This window comes from Lampetra fluviatilis, chromosome 73 (assembly GCF_964198595.1).
Source record: "Lampetra fluviatilis chromosome 73, kcLamFluv1.1, whole genome shotgun sequence".
Taxonomy (NCBI): Eukaryota; Metazoa; Chordata; class Hyperoartia; order Petromyzontiformes; family Petromyzontidae; genus Lampetra; species Lampetra fluviatilis.
The window spans coordinates 2,545,242-2,565,085 of NC_136347.1; the positions used below are offsets into that span (position 1 = coordinate 2,545,242).

General features: G+C 50.1%; 1 protein-coding gene across 1 annotated transcript; it reads right to left on the reverse strand.

Moving 5' to 3' along the window:
• Positions 1 to 340: 340 nt before the first annotated feature.
• Positions 341 to 18,040, reverse strand: LOC144953286 (glycine receptor subunit alpha-2-like). Its single transcript, XM_078883857.1, has 11 exons — positions 17,971 to 18,040; positions 17,757 to 17,876; positions 17,351 to 17,423; positions 12,874 to 12,932; positions 10,648 to 10,715; positions 8,460 to 8,689; positions 7,508 to 7,590; positions 6,447 to 6,584; positions 2,305 to 2,519; positions 1,020 to 1,187; positions 341 to 491 (listed from the first exon to the last, which is right to left on the reverse strand). The coding sequence occupies exons 1-11, from the start codon at positions 18,038 to 18,040 to the stop codon at positions 375 to 377; spliced, it is 1,341 nt and encodes a 446-aa protein (XP_078739983.1). The 3' UTR covers positions 341 to 374.
• Positions 18,041 to 19,844: the final 1,804 nt, after the last annotated feature.

Here is a 19,844-nt window from a genome sequence, read left to right on the forward strand (position 1 = left end):
TAGTGTATAGTGTAGTGTATAGTGTAGTGTATAGTGTAGTGTATAGTAGTGTATAGTGTAGTGTATAGTGTAGTGTATAGTGTAGTGTATAGTGTAGTGTATGTTAAACTTCTTTCGCACCACACGGAGTCAACCGTAGCTAATCGGAGGTGCGGGTCGAAGGACAACAAACTAAACACAACAACCGCAACAACAACAACAACAACGAGCAGTGCGTATAACTTTGTTGTGGCCTAGCAGCAAGGACAACATACAAAGCGTGCACTCATCACACTCCCAACAACGGAACAAATAGCTCCCCCCAACAGCCTGGCAACACACACACACAGAGAGAGAGACACCGTCCGCCCGCCTGCCCCTGGCCACGGAACTCGTCAACGCTGCAGGGCCACGTAGAACAGGAGCCAGTAGTGGAGGTTGAAGAGGGCGAAGGAGACGGGGAGGACGACGCGGGAAGCTGTGTCCAGGCGGGCGGCTCGCTCCGACGATTCCTCCTCGCTCACCTGGGACACACGGGGGGGGGGGGGGGGGTAGCGGGGGACGGTGGAGGGGAGATGATGCTGCTGATGCTGCGGATGATGCTGCTGATAATTATGCTGATAATGATGCTGATGATGATGCTGCTGCTGATGATTCTGCCGATGCTGCTGCCGATGCTGCTGCCGATGCTGCTGCCGATGATGATGATGCTGCTGATAATGATGCTGATAATGATGATGCTGATGATGATGCTGCTGATGATGCTGATAATGATGCTGCTGATGATGCTGATGATGATGATGCTGATGATTCTGCCGATGCTGCTGATGATTTTGCTGATGCTGCTGCGGATGCTGCTGCTGATGATGCTGCTCATGATGATTCTGCTAATGATGCTGATGATTCTGCCGATGCTGTTGATGATTTTGCTGATGCTGATAATTTTGCTGCTGATGATGATTCTGCTCATGATGCTGCTGATGATAATGCTGATGATTCTGCTGATGCTGCTGCTGCTGATGATGAAACGATTGCTTCACCTGACGTGCAGACACCTGCGTCTGCTGCTGCTGCTGCATCTGCTGCTGCTGTGCTGCCGTTCCCTCCTTCTGCTCGAGCATGGAGACCAGCACGGACTCGAGCAGCGCGGAGAAGACGAACACCAGGCACGTGGTCATCCAGATGTCCATGGCCGTGATGTAGGAGAGCTGGTCGCGGGGTGGAGGGCGCGGGGCGACAGGACCGGTTCAGATCATCGTCACCGATGGTGTTGGCCGTGAGTGGGAATTGAACTCGGGTCACCGGGTTCGTAGCGCAGCGTAGCGCTAAACGCTGCACCCACCGCTGCCCAGGTTTGGTGCAGGAGGAGGTTTCGGGACAAACCCAGCAGGTGCCATGGGTTGCCTGACTGAGATGACCGGTAGATGCACCACCTGTACCCGCTACTGTGCCAGGCTAGGTGCAGGAGGAGGGTTCAGGACAAACCCAGCAGGTGCCATGGGTTGGCTGACTGAGATGACCGGCAAATGCACCACCAGCTGTACCCCCTACTGTGCCAGGCTAGGTGCAGGAGGAGGTTTCGGGACAAACCCAGCAGGTGCCATGGGTTGGCTGACTGAGATGACCGGCAGATGCACGAGCTGTATCCCCTACTGTGCCAGGCTAGGTGCAGGAGGAGGTTTCGGGACAAACCCAGCAGGTGCCATGGGTTGGCTGACTGAGATGACCGGCAGATGCACAACCTGTACCCCCTACTGTGCCAGGCTAGGTGCAGGACGAGTTATCAGGACAAACTCAGCAGGTGCCATGGGTTGGCTGACTGAGATGACCAGCAGATGCACCACCAGCTGTACCCCCTACTGTGCCAGGCTAGGTGCAGGAGGAGGTTTCACGACAAACCCAGCAGGTGCCATGGGTTGGCTGACTGAGATGACTGGCAGATGCACCACCAGCAGTTGTGCCCCCCACTAAGCCAACTCGCTGCGTTGGCTCATTGTTCTGAGCATCGCTCCTCTGCCTCTCCGTTATTGCCGGAGGGTGACCGCCTGAAACTGCCCAGCATCTGCGGTGTTCTTCACGCATCATCCCCATCCACCCACCCACTTACCCACCCCAGAGCCGGCCAAGCCACTAAGCGACCCTTGCAATTGCAAAGGGCCCCGTGGCCAGCAGAGGGCCCCCTAGAGTCACTGCTAGCTAGTAGGCCTTACTTAAAGCGGTCAAAGGGGCCTCCAACCAAATTTTGCTTAGGGCCCCCAAAGGTCTAGGGCCGGCTCTGACCCACCCACACCACACCACCCCACCCCCATCTCCCCCACCAATCACCTTGGGCAGGGAGAAACGCGAGCCGCTGATCTGCGTGGTCATGGTGAGCACCGTGGTGATGCCCAGCGCCACGCGCGCCACCATCGCCTGTGTCTTCATCCATGAGGAGAGCCACGACACGACCACGATGAGGGTGCTGGGAGCATAGATCTGGATGACGTAGAAGCCAGTCTCCCTGCGCAGTGAGAATGTGACGGAGATATGCGAGTATGTGCCTGGGGTGGGGGGTGGGTGGAGGGGTGGGTGGGATGGGTGAGTGGGATGGGTGAGTGGGATGGGTGAGTGGGATGAGTGAGTGGGATGGGTGAGTGGGATGGGTGAGTGGGATGGGTGGGTGGAGGGATGGGCGGAGGAATGGGGTGGGTGGAGGGTTGGGATGGGTGGGTGGAGGGGTGGGTGAGATGGGTGGGTGGAGGAAGAGGCCAAAGTCAGAATGACGTTTCCAGGGACGCTTTCAACTTACGAACGTTTAGAGATATGAACAATGCCTTTCCCGTACTTCCGGTTGCCTGTTTAAAAAAATTAAGGATACGTCCTCATAATTCAAGGTTATACGTACATTCCAATTTCGCTTTACAATCATGAAAACGTAATAATTTATAACAATACTTTCAAGTGCAGGGACACTACTTACGAACATTCGAACATTCAGCAGATACGAACAAATCCTTTTAACACGTAGCCTTTCGCGACCAATATCATCCATAATAGAGGTTTTTATTGGGGGTTAGATCGCGTAAATATATAAATGTGTCATTAAACCCGCCACCACCCGACACAGCCAACTAGTAAGCGTTGTCACGTAAACGAGAAGTCGTAAGATCAACGACCACGTGATAAATGGCGGTGGTTGTTCGGGTGTGATTACCCAGCATTCCCAGCATTTCATTTCTGCCTGGGTCGTCACCATCGATGCTCTATCTCTCTGCTTTTCACGAACATTATTAACTTCCCCCCCCCCCATCGTGTCTCAGAAGCGTTAGAGTGGTGAGAGTGTTGAGGGTGGTCGTAAGAAGAGGGGAGGAGATCACACAAACTCCACTCACTTCCTGTGTAGAACAAAGGGAGATCATACAAACTCCACTCACTCACTCTGTAGTACAGGGGGAGATCATACAAACTCCACTCACTCACTCTGTAGTACAGGGGGAGATCATACACACTCCACTCACTCACTCTGTAGTACAGGGGGAGATCATACAAACTCCACTCACTCACTCTGTAGTACATGGGGAGATCAAACAAGCTCCACTCACTCACTCTGTAGTACAGGGGGAGATCATACAAACTCCACTCACTCACTCTGTAGTACAGGGGGAGATCATACAAACTCCACTCACTCACTCTGTAGTACAAGGGGAGATCATACAAACTCCACTCACTCACTCTGTAGTACAGGGGGAGATCATACAAACTCCACTCACTCACTCTGTAGTACAGGGGGAGATCATACAAACTCCACTCACTCTGTAGTACAGGGCGAGATCATCAAACTCCACTCATTTCCTGTGTAGAACAGGGGGAGATCATACAAACTACACTCACTTACTCTGTAGAACAGGGGGAGATCATACAAACTCCACTCACTCACTCTGTAGTACAGAGGGAGATCATACAAAATCCACTCACTCTTTAGAACAGGAGGAGATCATACAAACTCACTCACTCTGTAGAACAGGAAGAGATCATACAAACTCCATTCACTCACTCTGTAGTACAGAGGGAGATCATACAAACCCCACTCACTCACTCTGTAGTACGGAGGGAGATCATACAAACTCCACTCACTCACTCTGTAGAACAGGGGGAGATCATACAAACTCCACTCACTCACTCTGTAGTACAGGGGGACATCATACAAACTAGACTCACTCACTCTGTAGTACAGGGGGACATCATACAAACTAGACTCACTCACTCTGTAGTACAGGACGAGATCATACAAACCCCATTCACTCACTCTGTAGTACAGAGGGAGATCATACAAAATCCACTCACTCTGTAGAACAGGAGGAAATCATACAAACTCCACTAACTCACTCTGTAGTACAGGGGGAGATCATACAAACTCTACTCACTCACTCTGTAGAACAGGGGGACATCATACAAACTCCACTCACTCACTCTGTAGAACAGGGGGAGATCATACGAACTCCACTCACTCACTCTGTAGAACAGGGGGAGATCATACGAACGCCACTCACTCTGTAGTACAGGGGGAGATCATACAAACTCCACTCACTCACTCTGTAGTACAGGGCGAGATCATACAAACTCCACTCATTTCCTGTGTAGAACATAGGGAGATCATACAAACTACACTCACTCACTCTGTAGTACAGAGGGAGATCATACAAACTACACTCATTCTGTAGAACAGGGGGAGATCATGCAAACTACACTCATTCTGTAGAACAGGGGGAGATCATACAAACTCCACTAACTCACTCTATAGAACAGGTGGAGATAATACAAATTCCACTAACTCGCTCTGTAGAACAGAGGGAGATCATACAAACTCCACTCACTCACTCTGTAGAACAGGGGGAGATCATACAAACTACACTCACTCACTCTGTAGTACAGAGGGAGATCATACAAACTACACTCATTCTGTAGAACAGGGGGGAGATCATACAAACTCCACTCACTCACTCTGTAGAACAGGGGGAGATCATACAAACTCCACTCACTCACTCTGTAGTACAGGGCGAGATCATACAAACTACACTCACTTCCTTTGTAGAACAGAGGGAGATCATACAAACCCCACTCACTCACTCTGTAGTACTGGGGGATATCATACAAACTAGACTCACTCACTCTGTAGTACAGGGCGAGATCATACAAACTACACTCACTTCCTTTGTAGAACTGAGGGAGATCATACAAACTACACTCATTCTGTAGAACAGGGGGAGATCATACAAACTCCACTCACTCACTCACTCTGTAGAACAGAGGGACATCACACAAACTCCACTCACTCTGTAGAACAGGAGGAGATCATACAAACTCCACTAACTCACTCTATAGAACAGGTGGAGATCATACAAACTCCACTCACTCACTGTGTAGTACAGGGAGAGATCATACAAACTCCACTCACTCACTGTGTAGTACAGGGAGAGATCATACAAACTCCACTCACTCACTCTGTAGTACAGGGGGAGATCATACAAACTCCACTCACTCACTCTGTAGTACAGGGGGAGATCATACAAACTTCACTCACTCACTGTGTAGTACAGGGGGAGATCATACAAACTCCACTCACTCACTCTGTAGTACAGGGGGAGATCATACAAACTCCACTCACTCACTCTGTAGTACAGGGGGAGATCATACAAACTCCACTCACTCACTCTGTAGTACAGGGGGAGATCATACAAACTCCACTCACTCACTCTGTAGTACAGGGGGAGATCATACAAACTCCACTCACTCACTCTGTAGTACAGGGCGAGATCATACAAACTCCACTCATTTCCTGTGTAGAACAGGGGGAGATCATACAAACTCCGCTCACTCACTCTGTAGAACAGAGGGACATCACACAATCTCCACTCACTCTGTAGAACAGGAGGAGATCATACAAATTCCACTAACTCACTCTATAGAACAGGTGGAGATCATACAAATGCCACTAACTCACTCTGTAGAACAGGGAGAGATCATACAAACTCCACTCACTCACTGTGTAGTACAGGGAGAGATCATACAAACTCCACTCACTCACTGTGTAGTACAGGGAGAGATCATACAAACTCCACTCACTCACTCTGTAGTACAGGGGGAGATCATACAAACTCCACTCACTCACTCTGTAGTACAGGGGGAGATCATACAAACTCCACTCACTCACTGTGTAGTACAGGGGGAGATCATACAAACTCCACTCACTCACTCTGTAGTACAGGGGGAGATCATACAAACTCCACTCACTCACTCTGTAGTACAGGGGGAGATCATACAAACTCCACTCACTCACTCTATAGTACAGGGGGAGATCATACAAACTCCACTCACTCACTCTGTAGTACAGGGAGAGATCATACAAACTCGACTGTCGGGGGGGGCGGGGGGAGGGCGAGAGACCGACGAGATAGGCGGAGGATATGCCGTCGCTCCGCGCCTCTCACCGACGGAGTAATTCTGCGCGCCGTTCTTGACGATGATGCGCGGCCCCAACGAGAACTCGTTGAGTCTGATGAACTGAGACAGGAAGACCGCCTCTGGCGTGGCCCAGCGGAACTCGAGGTCGCTCACCATGCTGCTGACTTCGAGACGACAAATACATAACATATGCATGAACGCACAATCGTACAGCCATAGTACGTCTATGGGGACCCCCCCTTTGTTAAGTTTGTTTTACAACTTTTCTTAATGCCAAGGTAGAAGGCCACCCAAATTTTGGGGGTTAGATTGCGTAAATATATAAATGTGTCGTTAAACCCGCCACCACCCGACACAGCCAATTAGTAAGGTAAACAAAACATGCCAATTCGTGACTAGTACAGCACACCGGTGTGTTGGAGAGCAAAGCCACATTGTAGCTCTTTTGGCAGAAGCGACCATTTGCCGCCGTCACACGTGATGACGAAGTAGCTCGCCGCGTGGAAACGGTTCTCTGCCAAGCGATCTAAACGTGTTGTGACTCCAATTCTAAATGCGGAGGGGAAGAAACCAGAGGCACCCGGAGATAAAATCCACGTGGCCATGGGGAGAGAGAGGGAAGCAAACTCCAAATATACAGCAGCGGGCGTCGGGATCAAACACACTACCTCCTGTATACCAGGCGAGGTAGTTAACACCTACTCTTAGTTTTTTTTCGGTAAAGTCACGTAGGTAAAAAAATATATGTTTTTAGCTGTGACGGTCCCACCTGAAGACGGAGACTTGTGTTGCCTCTAAAACGTCGTGATTTAATTGAGTTATTTTCATTCATTATTATTTTATTATTATATACATATATTTTTTTACCTACGTGACTTTACCGAAAAAAAACCTAAGAGTATGAATCCTTGCAGTCACGAAAGCTTCAAATCTAGAATTAGTTAACACCTCTTCGCCAACCATGGCACCCTTAAAATGGCAGCCTTCCACGTGGCATTAGCCTTCTGCAAAATACAAACCCCCAACCATCCCTACCCCCAGCGATGGTACGCAACGGTGGAACATCTCCGCGAGTGCGAAATCTTACAGCTGTCCAGGTAGATGGGGCAGATCTGGGTGTCCATGGGGAAGTTGCGCAGATCCATGGGGCAGGCGAGAGTAAGAGAGAGCCTGCGGAGAAACGTGGAAGACAAAGGGGCCGCGTGCTCCTCTTCATACAACAACGTGTAGGGCACACAACACACACAGAGACACAACAACAACAACCGCCATTCGCCACTAAGTGGCGGTGACGTCACCACGACACTTGTGTCAGTCCATGTGCACCTTGAGACCACACACACACAGACACACAAAAAACAAAGATCCCCTGTATATCTTTAACAGATTGTTGGGCAAGTTCTGTTAGCAAGCACCTATGAAGGCTGGCACTGCACATGAGGGGGTGGGTAGCCAACATCACGCCCGGCCGCCTTTGTCTCCCTAGTGACGATGTTTACACACCACACCAGGTACTCATTTCAGGTTCATCGACCTAGGGGAGGCCCAGGACCAGTTCAGAGCATTGTCACTGGTGTTGGCCGTGAGCGGGAATCGAACCTGGGTCGCAGGTTAGGAGCGCAGTGCGTTAACCGCTACACTACCGCTTCCCACAGACACAACACACAGACACAACACACACATAGATACCAGACGCGGTGGCTATGAGATGATAATGACGTTACCTCGTATGAAGGAGGTTGTGGGTTCGATCCTGACCCTGACACCTGCTGTATATTTGGAGTTTGTGTATCTCTCTCATCATCATCACCACGATGGCTAGAAGATGTTAACTACCTTGCCTCATTAGCAGGAGGTCGTGAGTACGATCCCGACTCTGATGACGCCTGCTGCTGTATATTTCGAGTAGGCATCTCTCTCTCCCACCATTGCCTCCCCCCCAACAACAACACAAAGCTCCTCGACAAAAGCGACTCCGGACGTGGTTTGCGGGACGATTAATGGCCGCCCGCACGCTCGCATGCCACGTGGGGACCGACCGGATGGAGTAGGAGACGGTGCCGTTGCTGAAGATGCGCAGCAGTGCGTTGGGCATGGTGATGTCGTGGAAGCTACCACGCTTCTCATTCGAGTAATGCAGCCGCGGCTTCCAGATGGAGCCCATCAGACGGTTGCCCGGGTCCACCCACGTCGAATTGCTGTTGTCCGTCTTGTGCACCAAGCGGTGGTCCGTCCACTCCATGCCCTGGTGGACCATGATTTGGTACTCCTGCCACCAACCCCCACAGCCCCAGACGCGAGATGCCAATGAGAATTTTAATACAATCTTGATTTGAAGCTTTCGTGACTGCAGGAATCCATACTCTTTGGTTCTTTCGGTAAAGTCACGTAGGTGAAAAATGAAAATTGTAAAAATCACGACGTCCGTCATCAGCTGGAACCATACTTTCCCACCTGATGATGACGGACGCTTGTGTTGCGCCCGAAACGTCGTGATTTATTTTATTTTATACCCACGTGACTTTACCGAAAGAACCGCAGAGTAATTTAAATACAGCAGGATTTTGGATAAATAATAAAACTAATCCGCGGTACACTGCCAATGGCATTGCGAATACGCGTCCCACAGTGGCGCACACAAACACATAGCATGTGGTGTAGATCTCAAGCATTGTCTCTCCTAGCACAGTCTCTCTGTAGCACAGTCTCTCTGTAGCCCAGTCTCTCTGTAGCACAGTCTCTCCTAGCACAGTCTCTCTGTAGCCCATTCTCTCTGTAGCCCAGTCTCTCTGTAGCCCAGTCCCTCTGTAGCCCAGTCTCTCCTAGCACAGTCTCTCTGTAGCCCAGTCTCTCTGTAGCTCAGTCTCTCCTAGCACAGTCTCTCTGTAGCCCAGTCTCTCTGTAGCACAGTCTCTCTGTAGCCCAGTCTCTCTGTAGCACAGTCTCTCTGTAGCCCATTCTCTCTGTAGCCCAGTCTCTCTGTAGCACAGTCTCTCTGTAGCCCAGTCCCTCTGTAGCCCAGTCTCTCCTAGCACAGTCTCTCTATAGCCCAGTGTCTCTGTAGCCCAGTCTCTCCTAGCACAGTCTCTCTATAGCCCAGTCTCTTTGTAGCCCAGTCTCTCTGTAGCTCAGTCTCTCCTAGCACAGTCTCTCTGTAGCCCAGTCTCTCTGTAGCCCATTCTCTCTGTAGCCCAGTCTCTCTGTAGCACAGTCTCTCTGTAGCCCAGTCCCTCTGTAGCCCAGTCTCTCCTAGCACAGTCTCTCTATAGCCCAGTGTCTCTGTAGCCCAGTCTCTCCTAGCACAGTCTCTCTATAGCCCAGTCTCTCTGTAGCCCAGTCTCTCTGTAGCTCAGTCTCTCCTAGCACACTCTCCATAGCTCAGGGTCTCTGTAGCCCAGTCTCTCTGTAGCCCAGTCTCTCTGTAGCCCAGTCTCTCTGTAGCCCAGTCTCTCTGTAGCCCAGTCTCTCTGTAGCCCAGTCTCTCCTAGCCCAGTCTATCTATAGCCCAATCTCTCTATAGCCCAGCCTCTCTGTAGCCCAGTTTCTCTTGATTTTCATTAAAAAAGAACACTGAGTACATCACAGCGGCAACATACATGAACACGTTTTCGCTAGAACGCGGTTCTTCCATTAGGGAACAGTTTTCGCACAACGTGGAATACGCACCGTTATAACGCAGAACGTGTGTACACCGTTATAACGTGGAATGCATGCACAGCTATAAGGCAGAACGTGTACACCGTTATAACAGGTACACCGTTATTACGAGATACACGTACACCATTATATAATGCGGAACGCGTACACCGTTATAATGCATACACCTTGGTTCTTTCGGTAAAGTCACGTAGAAGGGAAATAATAACATGATAAAAATTAAACATAATAAAATTACGTACACCGCTATAACGCGTACACCGTTACAACGCGACTTCTGAGCGGTCAACGACGAACTACTTTCTTGAGCTGCGGCTGACCGGTGAAGTGATAGAGTACGCGGAGTGACACGGTAACGTGGTGGTGGTGGTGGTGCACCCTCAGTTCTGTGTCCCGCCATCTCACTCCTGTGTGTCTGCATACATCGTGTGCACCTTATTTAGGGGGAAATTGTTTTCGCTCAATAGGTGTTTCGCTTAACGTGGAACATTTCAGGAACGCGTCTACTGTGTTAACCGATGATTCGCTGCACTGACCCCTGCGCGTGCGTGGTGTGTGTGTATCACTCACCATTGTGCTCTCCTCGATAGAACCGAACTCCATGATAGTCAAATGACAGTTCACAATTACGGGCTCCCCTGGTACAAACACACACACATGCATACAGACAGACGCACACACACACACACGCTCATATGCATAAATTGTAGTGTCATTTCAATGTCCTAATTTGTGTGAACGTAAGATGGAAACATTTTCAAAACAAAAACAAAATTGCCACAAGTGCAGCTTTCTTGAGCTGATAGTGTGGATCGGGCCGAGGAGCTGCCAAACCAGAGCTGGTCCTAAGCACACTGCTCAGGTATGGAGAACTCTCCACTCTCTCCACATCAGTTGAGGAGGTGGAGTATTATATAATACAAAATACCCAGGGAGATGCTTAGTTTTGGTGGAGCTGATGGTAAGGGCCCACCTCTTAGTAGCACACTCCAGGTAGAGCAGCAGCGCCTCCAACTTCTCCTCTAAGTGAGCAGCAATCACCAGATCATCAGCGTACATAACACGGTTGACCAATAGGCAACCATCCCTCAACCACAGCTGCGTTAAATGTGTACCAGATGGAAATTCCTCCGGTACAGCCATGGATCGTTTCTCAAACTATGTGGTCGAAGAGGATGTAAAAAACAATGTGAAAGCCAGAGGACATCCCTGTCGTACCCCAAGATGAACAGGGAATGGCTCTGACTCTCGGGCAGGCAACTTTACCCGGGCCTACCCACCATCATGAAGGTGCGTAATGAGCGTGAGCAGAGATTCAGGGACTCCGAAAGCACAAAGAACAACACAGAGCCCAGGCCTACTGATAGTATCATAGGCTTTGACCAGGTCAATTAAGCAGAGATCTAGGTCTTGTTGGAATTCTTTACACCTCTGCTGTAGCAGATAGAACATAGCATCTGTGTAGTGCCGTAGATGGGCCACACTTACCGGCAGTGGTAGACAGGGCCCATCTGCAAGGGTACCCCGTACCCCCAGGGGAGGGGCTGATGCGCCAGCCCAAGAGCGGAGGGGCTGCTGGGGGCTCAGGATCCTAGGCAGCTAAGCCCCACGGCGCCACCAACGATGATCAAGGGGGATAAAAGGACACCTCCCCAGCCGATCGGGGCCAGTCGCAGCCGAAGTACGAATACCAGCCAGCTTAGGACCCTGGACCCCCTCGCCACGCTGTCCTCGTAAGGGCCGGGACGCTGTGCGGGCCAGTGGTGAGACTCTGGGACTCCCGGCTCCACGCCCTTGTAAGGGCGAAGTCCGAGGAAGCCAGAGTCGAGACCCGCACCTTGGCTGGGTCGGGTCAGGTAGACCCCCCCCCCCCTAGGGTAATTGTAGCCGGAGGACCCGGGAGCGTAGCTAGAGTCAGGCTCGCTAGAAGTAGGATGTGTCCCTAGGCTGTAACAGTGTATCAGGACTGTTGGAGTGGTGTATTGTAATAAAGAAGTTGCCTATGCGAAGTGTCTCCGGAACCCATTACATCTGTGCAAGGCCACCCTTTTCTGAAGCCGCATCGGGGCTCCGCAAGCCTCTCCTCAGCGTGCCTAGCAAGGCGATGTTGACTAATCCTTGCCAGGACCTTTCCCGGCACACTGAGGTGGGAGATGCCCCTGTAGTTGTTACTGTCTGTGCGGTACCCCTTCTTAAGGAGGGGGACCACCAGGGCATCATTCCAATCTAGATTTGAAGCTTTCGTGACTGCAAGGATTCATACTCTTAGGTTTTTTCGGTAAAGTCACGTAGGTAAAAATAAAAATAAAAAATGATAATAGAAATAAAATAATAAATCACGACGTTTCGGAGGCTTGTGTTGCCTCCGAAACGTCGTGATTTATTATTTTATTTCTATTATAATTTTTTTACCTTTTTACCTACGTGACTTTACCGAAAAATCTTAAGAGTATCATTCCAATGCTGCGGAACAAAGTCCAGTGGTCCAGATTCTGACTATGATGTCATGTAGGGCAGTCTGCGCACACATGGCACTCTCGATCCGAACAGGCAACTGGACATAAGGACAGGTTTGTCCGTGTCTCTGAACGTACGTAAGTTGCCTGTTCATAAGCAGAGAAGTCCCCGTATTTATATTACCCTTTGTAGTGTCACACAGCACCATTGACGAGCGTGTTTCTGTGATACATTCATCTGAGAATAAACGACGCGAAACGACATACGGGCGGGGGGGAAGGTTTGAACATCGACGATGACGCTGAAAACGGAAAAGTAAATTTGGGGCCGCATCTTTACCGTTCAGCTTGGGCAGAACGCGGCGGTCGTAATTCCGCGAGTTGATGATCTTTAGGAGGCTGCGAGAACGTGAGCAGCGGATGTAGAACTCACGCCCCAACACACAAAGACAAAGATCCCCCGTATATAGCCTTAGCAGACTGTAGGGGCAAGTTCTGTTAGCGAGCACCTATGAAGGCCGGAACGGTACACGAGGGGGTGGGTGGCCAGCACCACGCCCGACCGCCTTTGTCTCCCCAGTGGCGATGTTTACACACCGCACCAGGTACTCATTTAAGGCTGAGTCGACCTAGGGGTGGCCCAGGACCGGTTCAAGAAAATCGTCACTGGTGTTAGCCGTGAGCGGGAATCGAACCCGGGTCGCCAGGTTCATAGCGCAGCGCGCTAACCGCTACACTACAACACACACATACATATACACGCGCACACGGCAAGGCGCGTTCCTGAAGGCGACAAAGCTCGTAAAGCTAAAATTATTTCAAACAACGGTTTTAGCCCCGCCCCCCTCCCCCTGTGACGTCACGGTGACGTTCGGCGAGGTATGACGCAACGACCACGAGTAACGCCGTACCGCTCCGCCACGCGGCTCAAGAATGCAGTTTGTCGTTGACGGCTTCGTAGCCACGTTGTCACGGGTGCGTGTGTGTGTTCCACGTTATCACGGTGTGTGTGTGTGTTTCACGTTATCACGGTGTGTGTGTGTTCCTCGTTATCACGGTGTGTGTGTGTGTTCCACGTTATCACGGTGTGTGTGTGTTCCTCGTTATCACGGTGTGTGTGTGTTCCTCGTTATCACGGTGTGTGTGTGTTCCACGTTATCACGGTGTGTGTGTGTGTTTCACGTTATCACGGTGTGTGTGTGTTCCTCGTTATCACGGTGTGTGTGTGTGTTTCACGTTATCACGGTGTGTGTGTGTTCCTCGTTATCACGGTGTGTGTGTGTTCCTCGTTATCACGGTGTGTGTGTGTTCCACGTTATCACGGTGTGTGTGTGTGTTCCACGTTATCACGGTGTGTGTGTGTTCCTCGTTATCATTGTGTGTGTGTGTGTGTTCCACGTTATCACGGTGTGTGTGTGTTTCTCGTTATCACTGTGTGTGTGTGTTCCTCGTTATCATGGTGTGTGTGTGTTCCACGTTATCATTGTGTGTGTGTGTGTGTGTGTTCCACGTTATCACTGTGTGTGTGTGTTTCTCGTTATCACTGTGTGTGTGTGTTCCTCGTTATCATGGTGTGTGTGTGTTCCACGTTATCACGGTGTGTGTGTGTTCCTCGTTATCATTGTGTGTGTGTGTGTGTGTTCCACGTTATCACTGTGTGTGTGTGTTTCTCGTTATCACTGTGTGTGTGTGTTCCTCGTTATCATGGTGTGTGTGTGTTCCACGTTATCACGGTGTGTGTGTGTTCCTCGTTATCATTGTGTGTGTGTGTGTGTGTTCCACGTTATCACTGTGTGTGTGTGTTTCTCGTTATCACTGTGTGTGTGTTCCTCGTTATCACGGTGTGTGTGTGTTCCACGTTATCACGGTGTGTGTGTGTGTTCCTCGTTATCACGGTGTGTGTGTGTGTTCCACGTTATCACGTTGTGTGTGTGTGTTCCTCGTTATCACGGTGTGTGTGTGTTCCACGTTATCACGGTGTGTGTGTGTTCCACGTTATCACGGTGTGTGTGTGTTCCTCGTTATCACGGTGTGTGTGTGTTCCACGTTATCACGGTGTGTGTGTGTGTTCCACGTTATCACGGTGTGTGTGTGTTCCTCGTTATCACGGTGTGTGTGTGTTCCTCGTTATCACGGTGTGTGTGTGTTCCACGTTATCACGGTGTGTGTGTGTTCCTCGTTATCACGGTGTGTGTGTGTTCCACGTTATCACGGTGTGTGTGTGTGTTCCACGTTATCACGGTGTGTGTGTGTTCCTCGTTATCACGGTGTGTGTGTGTTCCTCGTTATCATGGTGTGTGTGTGTCCCACGTTATCATGGTGTGTGTGTGTGTTCCACGTTATCACGGTGTGTGTGTGTCCCACGTTATCATGGTGTGTGTGTGTGTTCCACGTTATCACGGTGTGTGTGTGTGTTCCACGTTATCACCGTGTGTGTGTGTCCCACGTTATCACGGTGTGTGTGTGTGTGTCCCTCGTTATCACGGTGTGTGTGTGTTCCACGTTATCACGTTGTGTGTGTGTGTTCCTCGTTATCACGTTGTGTGTGTGTGTTCCTCGTTATCACGCTGTGTGTGTGTGTTCCTCGTTATCACGTTGTGTGTGTGTGTTCCTCGTTATCACGGTGTGTGTGTGTGTTCCTCGTTATCACGGTGTGTGTGTGTGTTCCTCGTTATCACGGTGTGTGTGTGTTCCACGTTATCGCCGTGTGTGTGTGTCCCTCGTTATCACGGTGTGTGTGTGTTCCACGTTATCGCCGTGTGTGTGTGTCCCACGTTATCACGGTGTGTGTGTGTTCCACGTTATCACTGTGTGTGTGTCCCACGTTATCACGGTGTGTGTGTGTGTTCCACGTATCGCCGTGTGTGTGTGTTCCACGTTATCACGGTGTGTGTGTGTCCCACGTTATCACGGTGTGTGTGTGTGTTCCACGTTATCGCCGTGTGTGTGTGTTCCACGTTATCACGTTGTGTGTGTGTGTTCCTCGTTATCACGGTGTGTGTGTGTGTTCCACGTTATCACGTTGTGTGTGTGTGTTCCACGTTATCACGGTGTGTGTGTGTGTCCCTCGTTATCACCGTGTGTGTGTGTGTTCCTCGTTATCACGGTGTGTGTGTGTGTCCCACGTTATCACGGTGTGTGTGTGTGTTCCACGTTATCACGGTGTGTGTGTGTGTCCCACGTTATCATGGTGTGTGGGTGTCCCACGTTATCATGGTGTGTGTGTGTCCCACGTTATCATGGTGTGTGTGTGTCCCACGTTATCACGGTGTGTGTGTGTGTCCCACGTTATCACGGTGTGTGTGTGTCCCACGTTATCACGGTGTGTGTGTGGTCCACGCTAAAACTGCGGTGTGTATTGCCGAGTTGCACCAAAAGTGCTCCCTCGTGCAAGAAACTGTGTTGCAGCGAAAGCGCGTGGCAGTGTGAACACATTCTAGATTTGAAGCGTTCGTGACTGCAATGATTCATACTCTTCGTTTGTTTCGGTAAAGTCACGTAGGTAAAAAAATTAATTAAAATTAATGAAAGTAATAATAGAAATAAAATAATAAATCACGACGTTTCGGAGCAGGGGCGGTTTCTTCATTAGGGCGATTGGGCGACGCACCACCAATGTCATTCAACCACAGAGTCACGCTAGCCGTCACTGTGCCTCTGGATATAGTCCAATCAGCGTCATGTCACGTTCTGTGGAGTACCGCCTCTTTTTGGGCGATTTCACTCCGGCTGAGAATCGCCCAGAGTGTTCCCATAGACTTGCATTCAAAGATGTTTGTTTTCGAACGGGGGCGCTGCAATGCATTCTCTATGGCTTCCGGGAGGGCTCGCACTAACGTGCTTACGTCATCATACGTAAGCACGTTGCATCCAACAATATGATTTGTCGCCACCTAGTGGAATCTTTAATAAAAGAAACTTGAGTGGATTGTATTAATAGTGAGTATAGAAACAAACAAGATGTATTGTAAGAGTCACTTTATTTTTCATTAATATTAAAGAAGTGAAGTTGCCTTTACATGCTTAAGCTGTTAATGTATCCTTTGCATGGGTGGACCTTATCCTTATAAATCATCCAGACATTTGCCCCCCCTGAGAGATTTTGCAGGAGCCGCCACTGTTTCGGAGGCAACACAAGTCTCCGTCATCAGGTGGGACCGTCACAGCTAGATTTACTGTATCAAGTGAGGCAATTTTTTTGTGTGCACACAGCCACGCTCGTTAAGCGAGGACTGCACCCTGTTTGTAGACTCGTTAAGCGAGGACCGCACCCTGTCTGTAGATTCGTTAAGCGAGGACTGCACCTTGTCTGTAGATTCGTTAAGCGAGGACTGCACGGAGTCTGTAGGCTCGTTAAGTGAGGACTGCACGGAGTCTGTAGATTCGTTAAGCAAGGATTGCACCCTGTCTGTAGGCTCGTTAAGCGAGGACTGCATCCTGTCTGTAGGCTCGTTAAGCGAGGACTGCACGGAGTCTGTAGGCTCGTTAAGCGAGGACTGCACGGAGTCTGTAGGCACGTTACGCGAGGACTGCACGGAGTCTGTAGATTCGTTAAGCGAGGACTGCACCTTGTCTGTAGATTCGTTAAGCGAAGACTGCACGGAGTCTGTAGACTCGTTAAGCGAGGACTGCACGGAGTCTGTAAGTTCGTTAAGCGAGGACTGCACGGTGTTTGTAGATTTGTTAAGCGAGGACTGCACCTTGTCTGTAGACTCGTTAAGTGAGGACTGCACCCTGTCTGTAGGCTCGTTAAGCGAGGATTGCACGGAGTCTGTAGGCGCGTTAAGCGAGGACTGCATCCTGTCTGTAGGACTCACCTGACAGGACGCGAACTCAGAGTCGCGACCACGACCACCACGAAGGCAGCGAGCAGAAGATGCCGTGTCATGGCTGAAGAGAGAAGGGGGGGGGGTGAGAGGGGAGGGTGAGAGAGGGGGGGGGTGAGAGGGGGGAGAGTGAGAGAGAGGGGGGAGGGTGAGAGAAAGAGTTCCATCCAGCCTTGTCGAGCAGGAGTTGGAGGAACACAAACAAAGACACAGGTCCCCCGTGTAGCCTCTAACAGACTGCAGGGGCAAGTGCTGTTAGCGAGTAGCACCAATGAAGGCCGGCACGGCGCACGAGGGGGTGGGTGGCCAGCCCCACGCCCGGCCGCCTTTGTCTCCCCGGCGGCGATGTTGACACGCAGCACCAGGCTGAGTCGATCAAAACCCAACGAAAAAAAACCACCCCTGATGCATTCACGTCGCCAATGATTTGTCTTTAAACATCGCCAGGGATGTACAGCTCCCTCCTCCCGTTCCCTCCTACCTCTGCGTGTGGACCCGATCGGGTTGGACAGACGACAGACCCCAGGAGGGGTTGTTGCCGGTTGATTCGCTCTCGTTCTCTGTCTCTCTCTCTCTCTCGTCTCACCCGCAACTCGGCGGAAGAGCACGCGGCGACTGTCTGGGTGGTTGCCTCGGCACTGCGTGCAAGCGATTCCTTGATGTGCCGTGAGGTGTGTACATCACTGCGTCGTGTGGACCCCACCCCCTCCTCTCCCCCCCATAGCGTAGAGAGAGTAGGGAGAGAGGGGGTAGAGAGAGAGGGGGGTAGAGAGAGATTGAAGGGGTAAGGAGATCAGAGCGTGAAAGCTATTGTGAAATCTTTCATTTTAAAAGGGGGCGGGGGGGAGTTACATAAAGCAAGGCATAAAAAAAACAAAAAAAACTAAATGATGATCTGATCGTAAAGAAAAGAGAGAGACGACGATGTTGTTGAACCTGCAAGATCTGGCAATTCACCAAAGCCTGGCTCTGCTGATTGAGACACTGAAAGTGGAAAGCGGTCCAGAGATGTTGCTGGGTCTTGAATGAACGCTGCTGAAATCACGCACGCCCAGAATGTGCGCTGATGGGGATGGCTGAGGAGTAATTGAGGATAACTCTTTGGTTCTTTCGGTAAAGTCACGATTGCAACACAAGCAATCATCATTAGGTACACGTGAGAAAACAAACCTAGTAAACTTAGAAATAGTATGCAATACAACACAGAGAGTCGGCTAATATAACAGTCAACACCCTACCTGGTTGATTACGTAATCAACTGTTATGTCGTATACTCTTACACCATTGGAACCTCCTTTGCCAGTAGCAAAATATGATAATTGGTTATTTACCCTTTTATCTTGCAACAAAACCTTTTTTACAAGGAGTCATGTTTGCATTGACCACAATACCTGCGGTCGGAATGCAAACAAAAAACATAACTCTGATAATGTATGCACTGTCCTTGAAATTGATTGGTCCACACCCGAGACAGCTTTTCTTAGAGCCTAGTCTCACATGGTGTTGGCGCCATCTGGTCCAACACACACACACACCTTACACACACACACCTTACACACACACACCTTACACACACACACACACCTCACACACACACACACACACACACCTTACACACACACACACCTTACACACACACACATCTTACACACACACACACCTTACACACACACACACACCTTACACACACACACACACCTTACACACACACACACCTTACACACACAGACACCTTACACACACACACCTTACACACACAGACACACACCTTACACACACACATTACACACACACCTTACACACACACACCTTACACACACACACACACACACACCTTACACACACACACACACCTCACACACACACACACACCTTACACACACACACACCTTACACACACAGACACCTTACACACACACACCTTACACACACAGACACACACCTTACACACACACATTACACACACACCTTACACACACACACCTTACACACACAGACACACACCTTACACACACAGACACACACCTTACACACACACACCTTACACACACAGACACACACCTTACACACACACACATTACACACACACCTTACACACACACACACCTTACACACACAGACACACACCTTACACACACACATAGATCTCACAATCAACAAGGCGGGCCGGCGCGGCACGGTAGCAACTACATTAGTGGTGGTGGTGATGGTGGTGGTGTTGATAATGGTGGTTGATGGTGGTGGTGATGGTGGTGATGATGATGGCGGTGATGATGATGGTGGTGATGATGATGGTGGTGATAATGGTGATGATGATGGTGATGATGGCGGTGATGATAATGGTGGTGATAATGATGCTGATGATGGTGTTGATTATGATGGCGGTGATAATGGTGGTGCAGGTGGTGATGATGATGATGATGGTGGTGATGGTGATGATGATGGTAGTGATGATGATGGTGGTGCTGGTGATGATGATGCTATC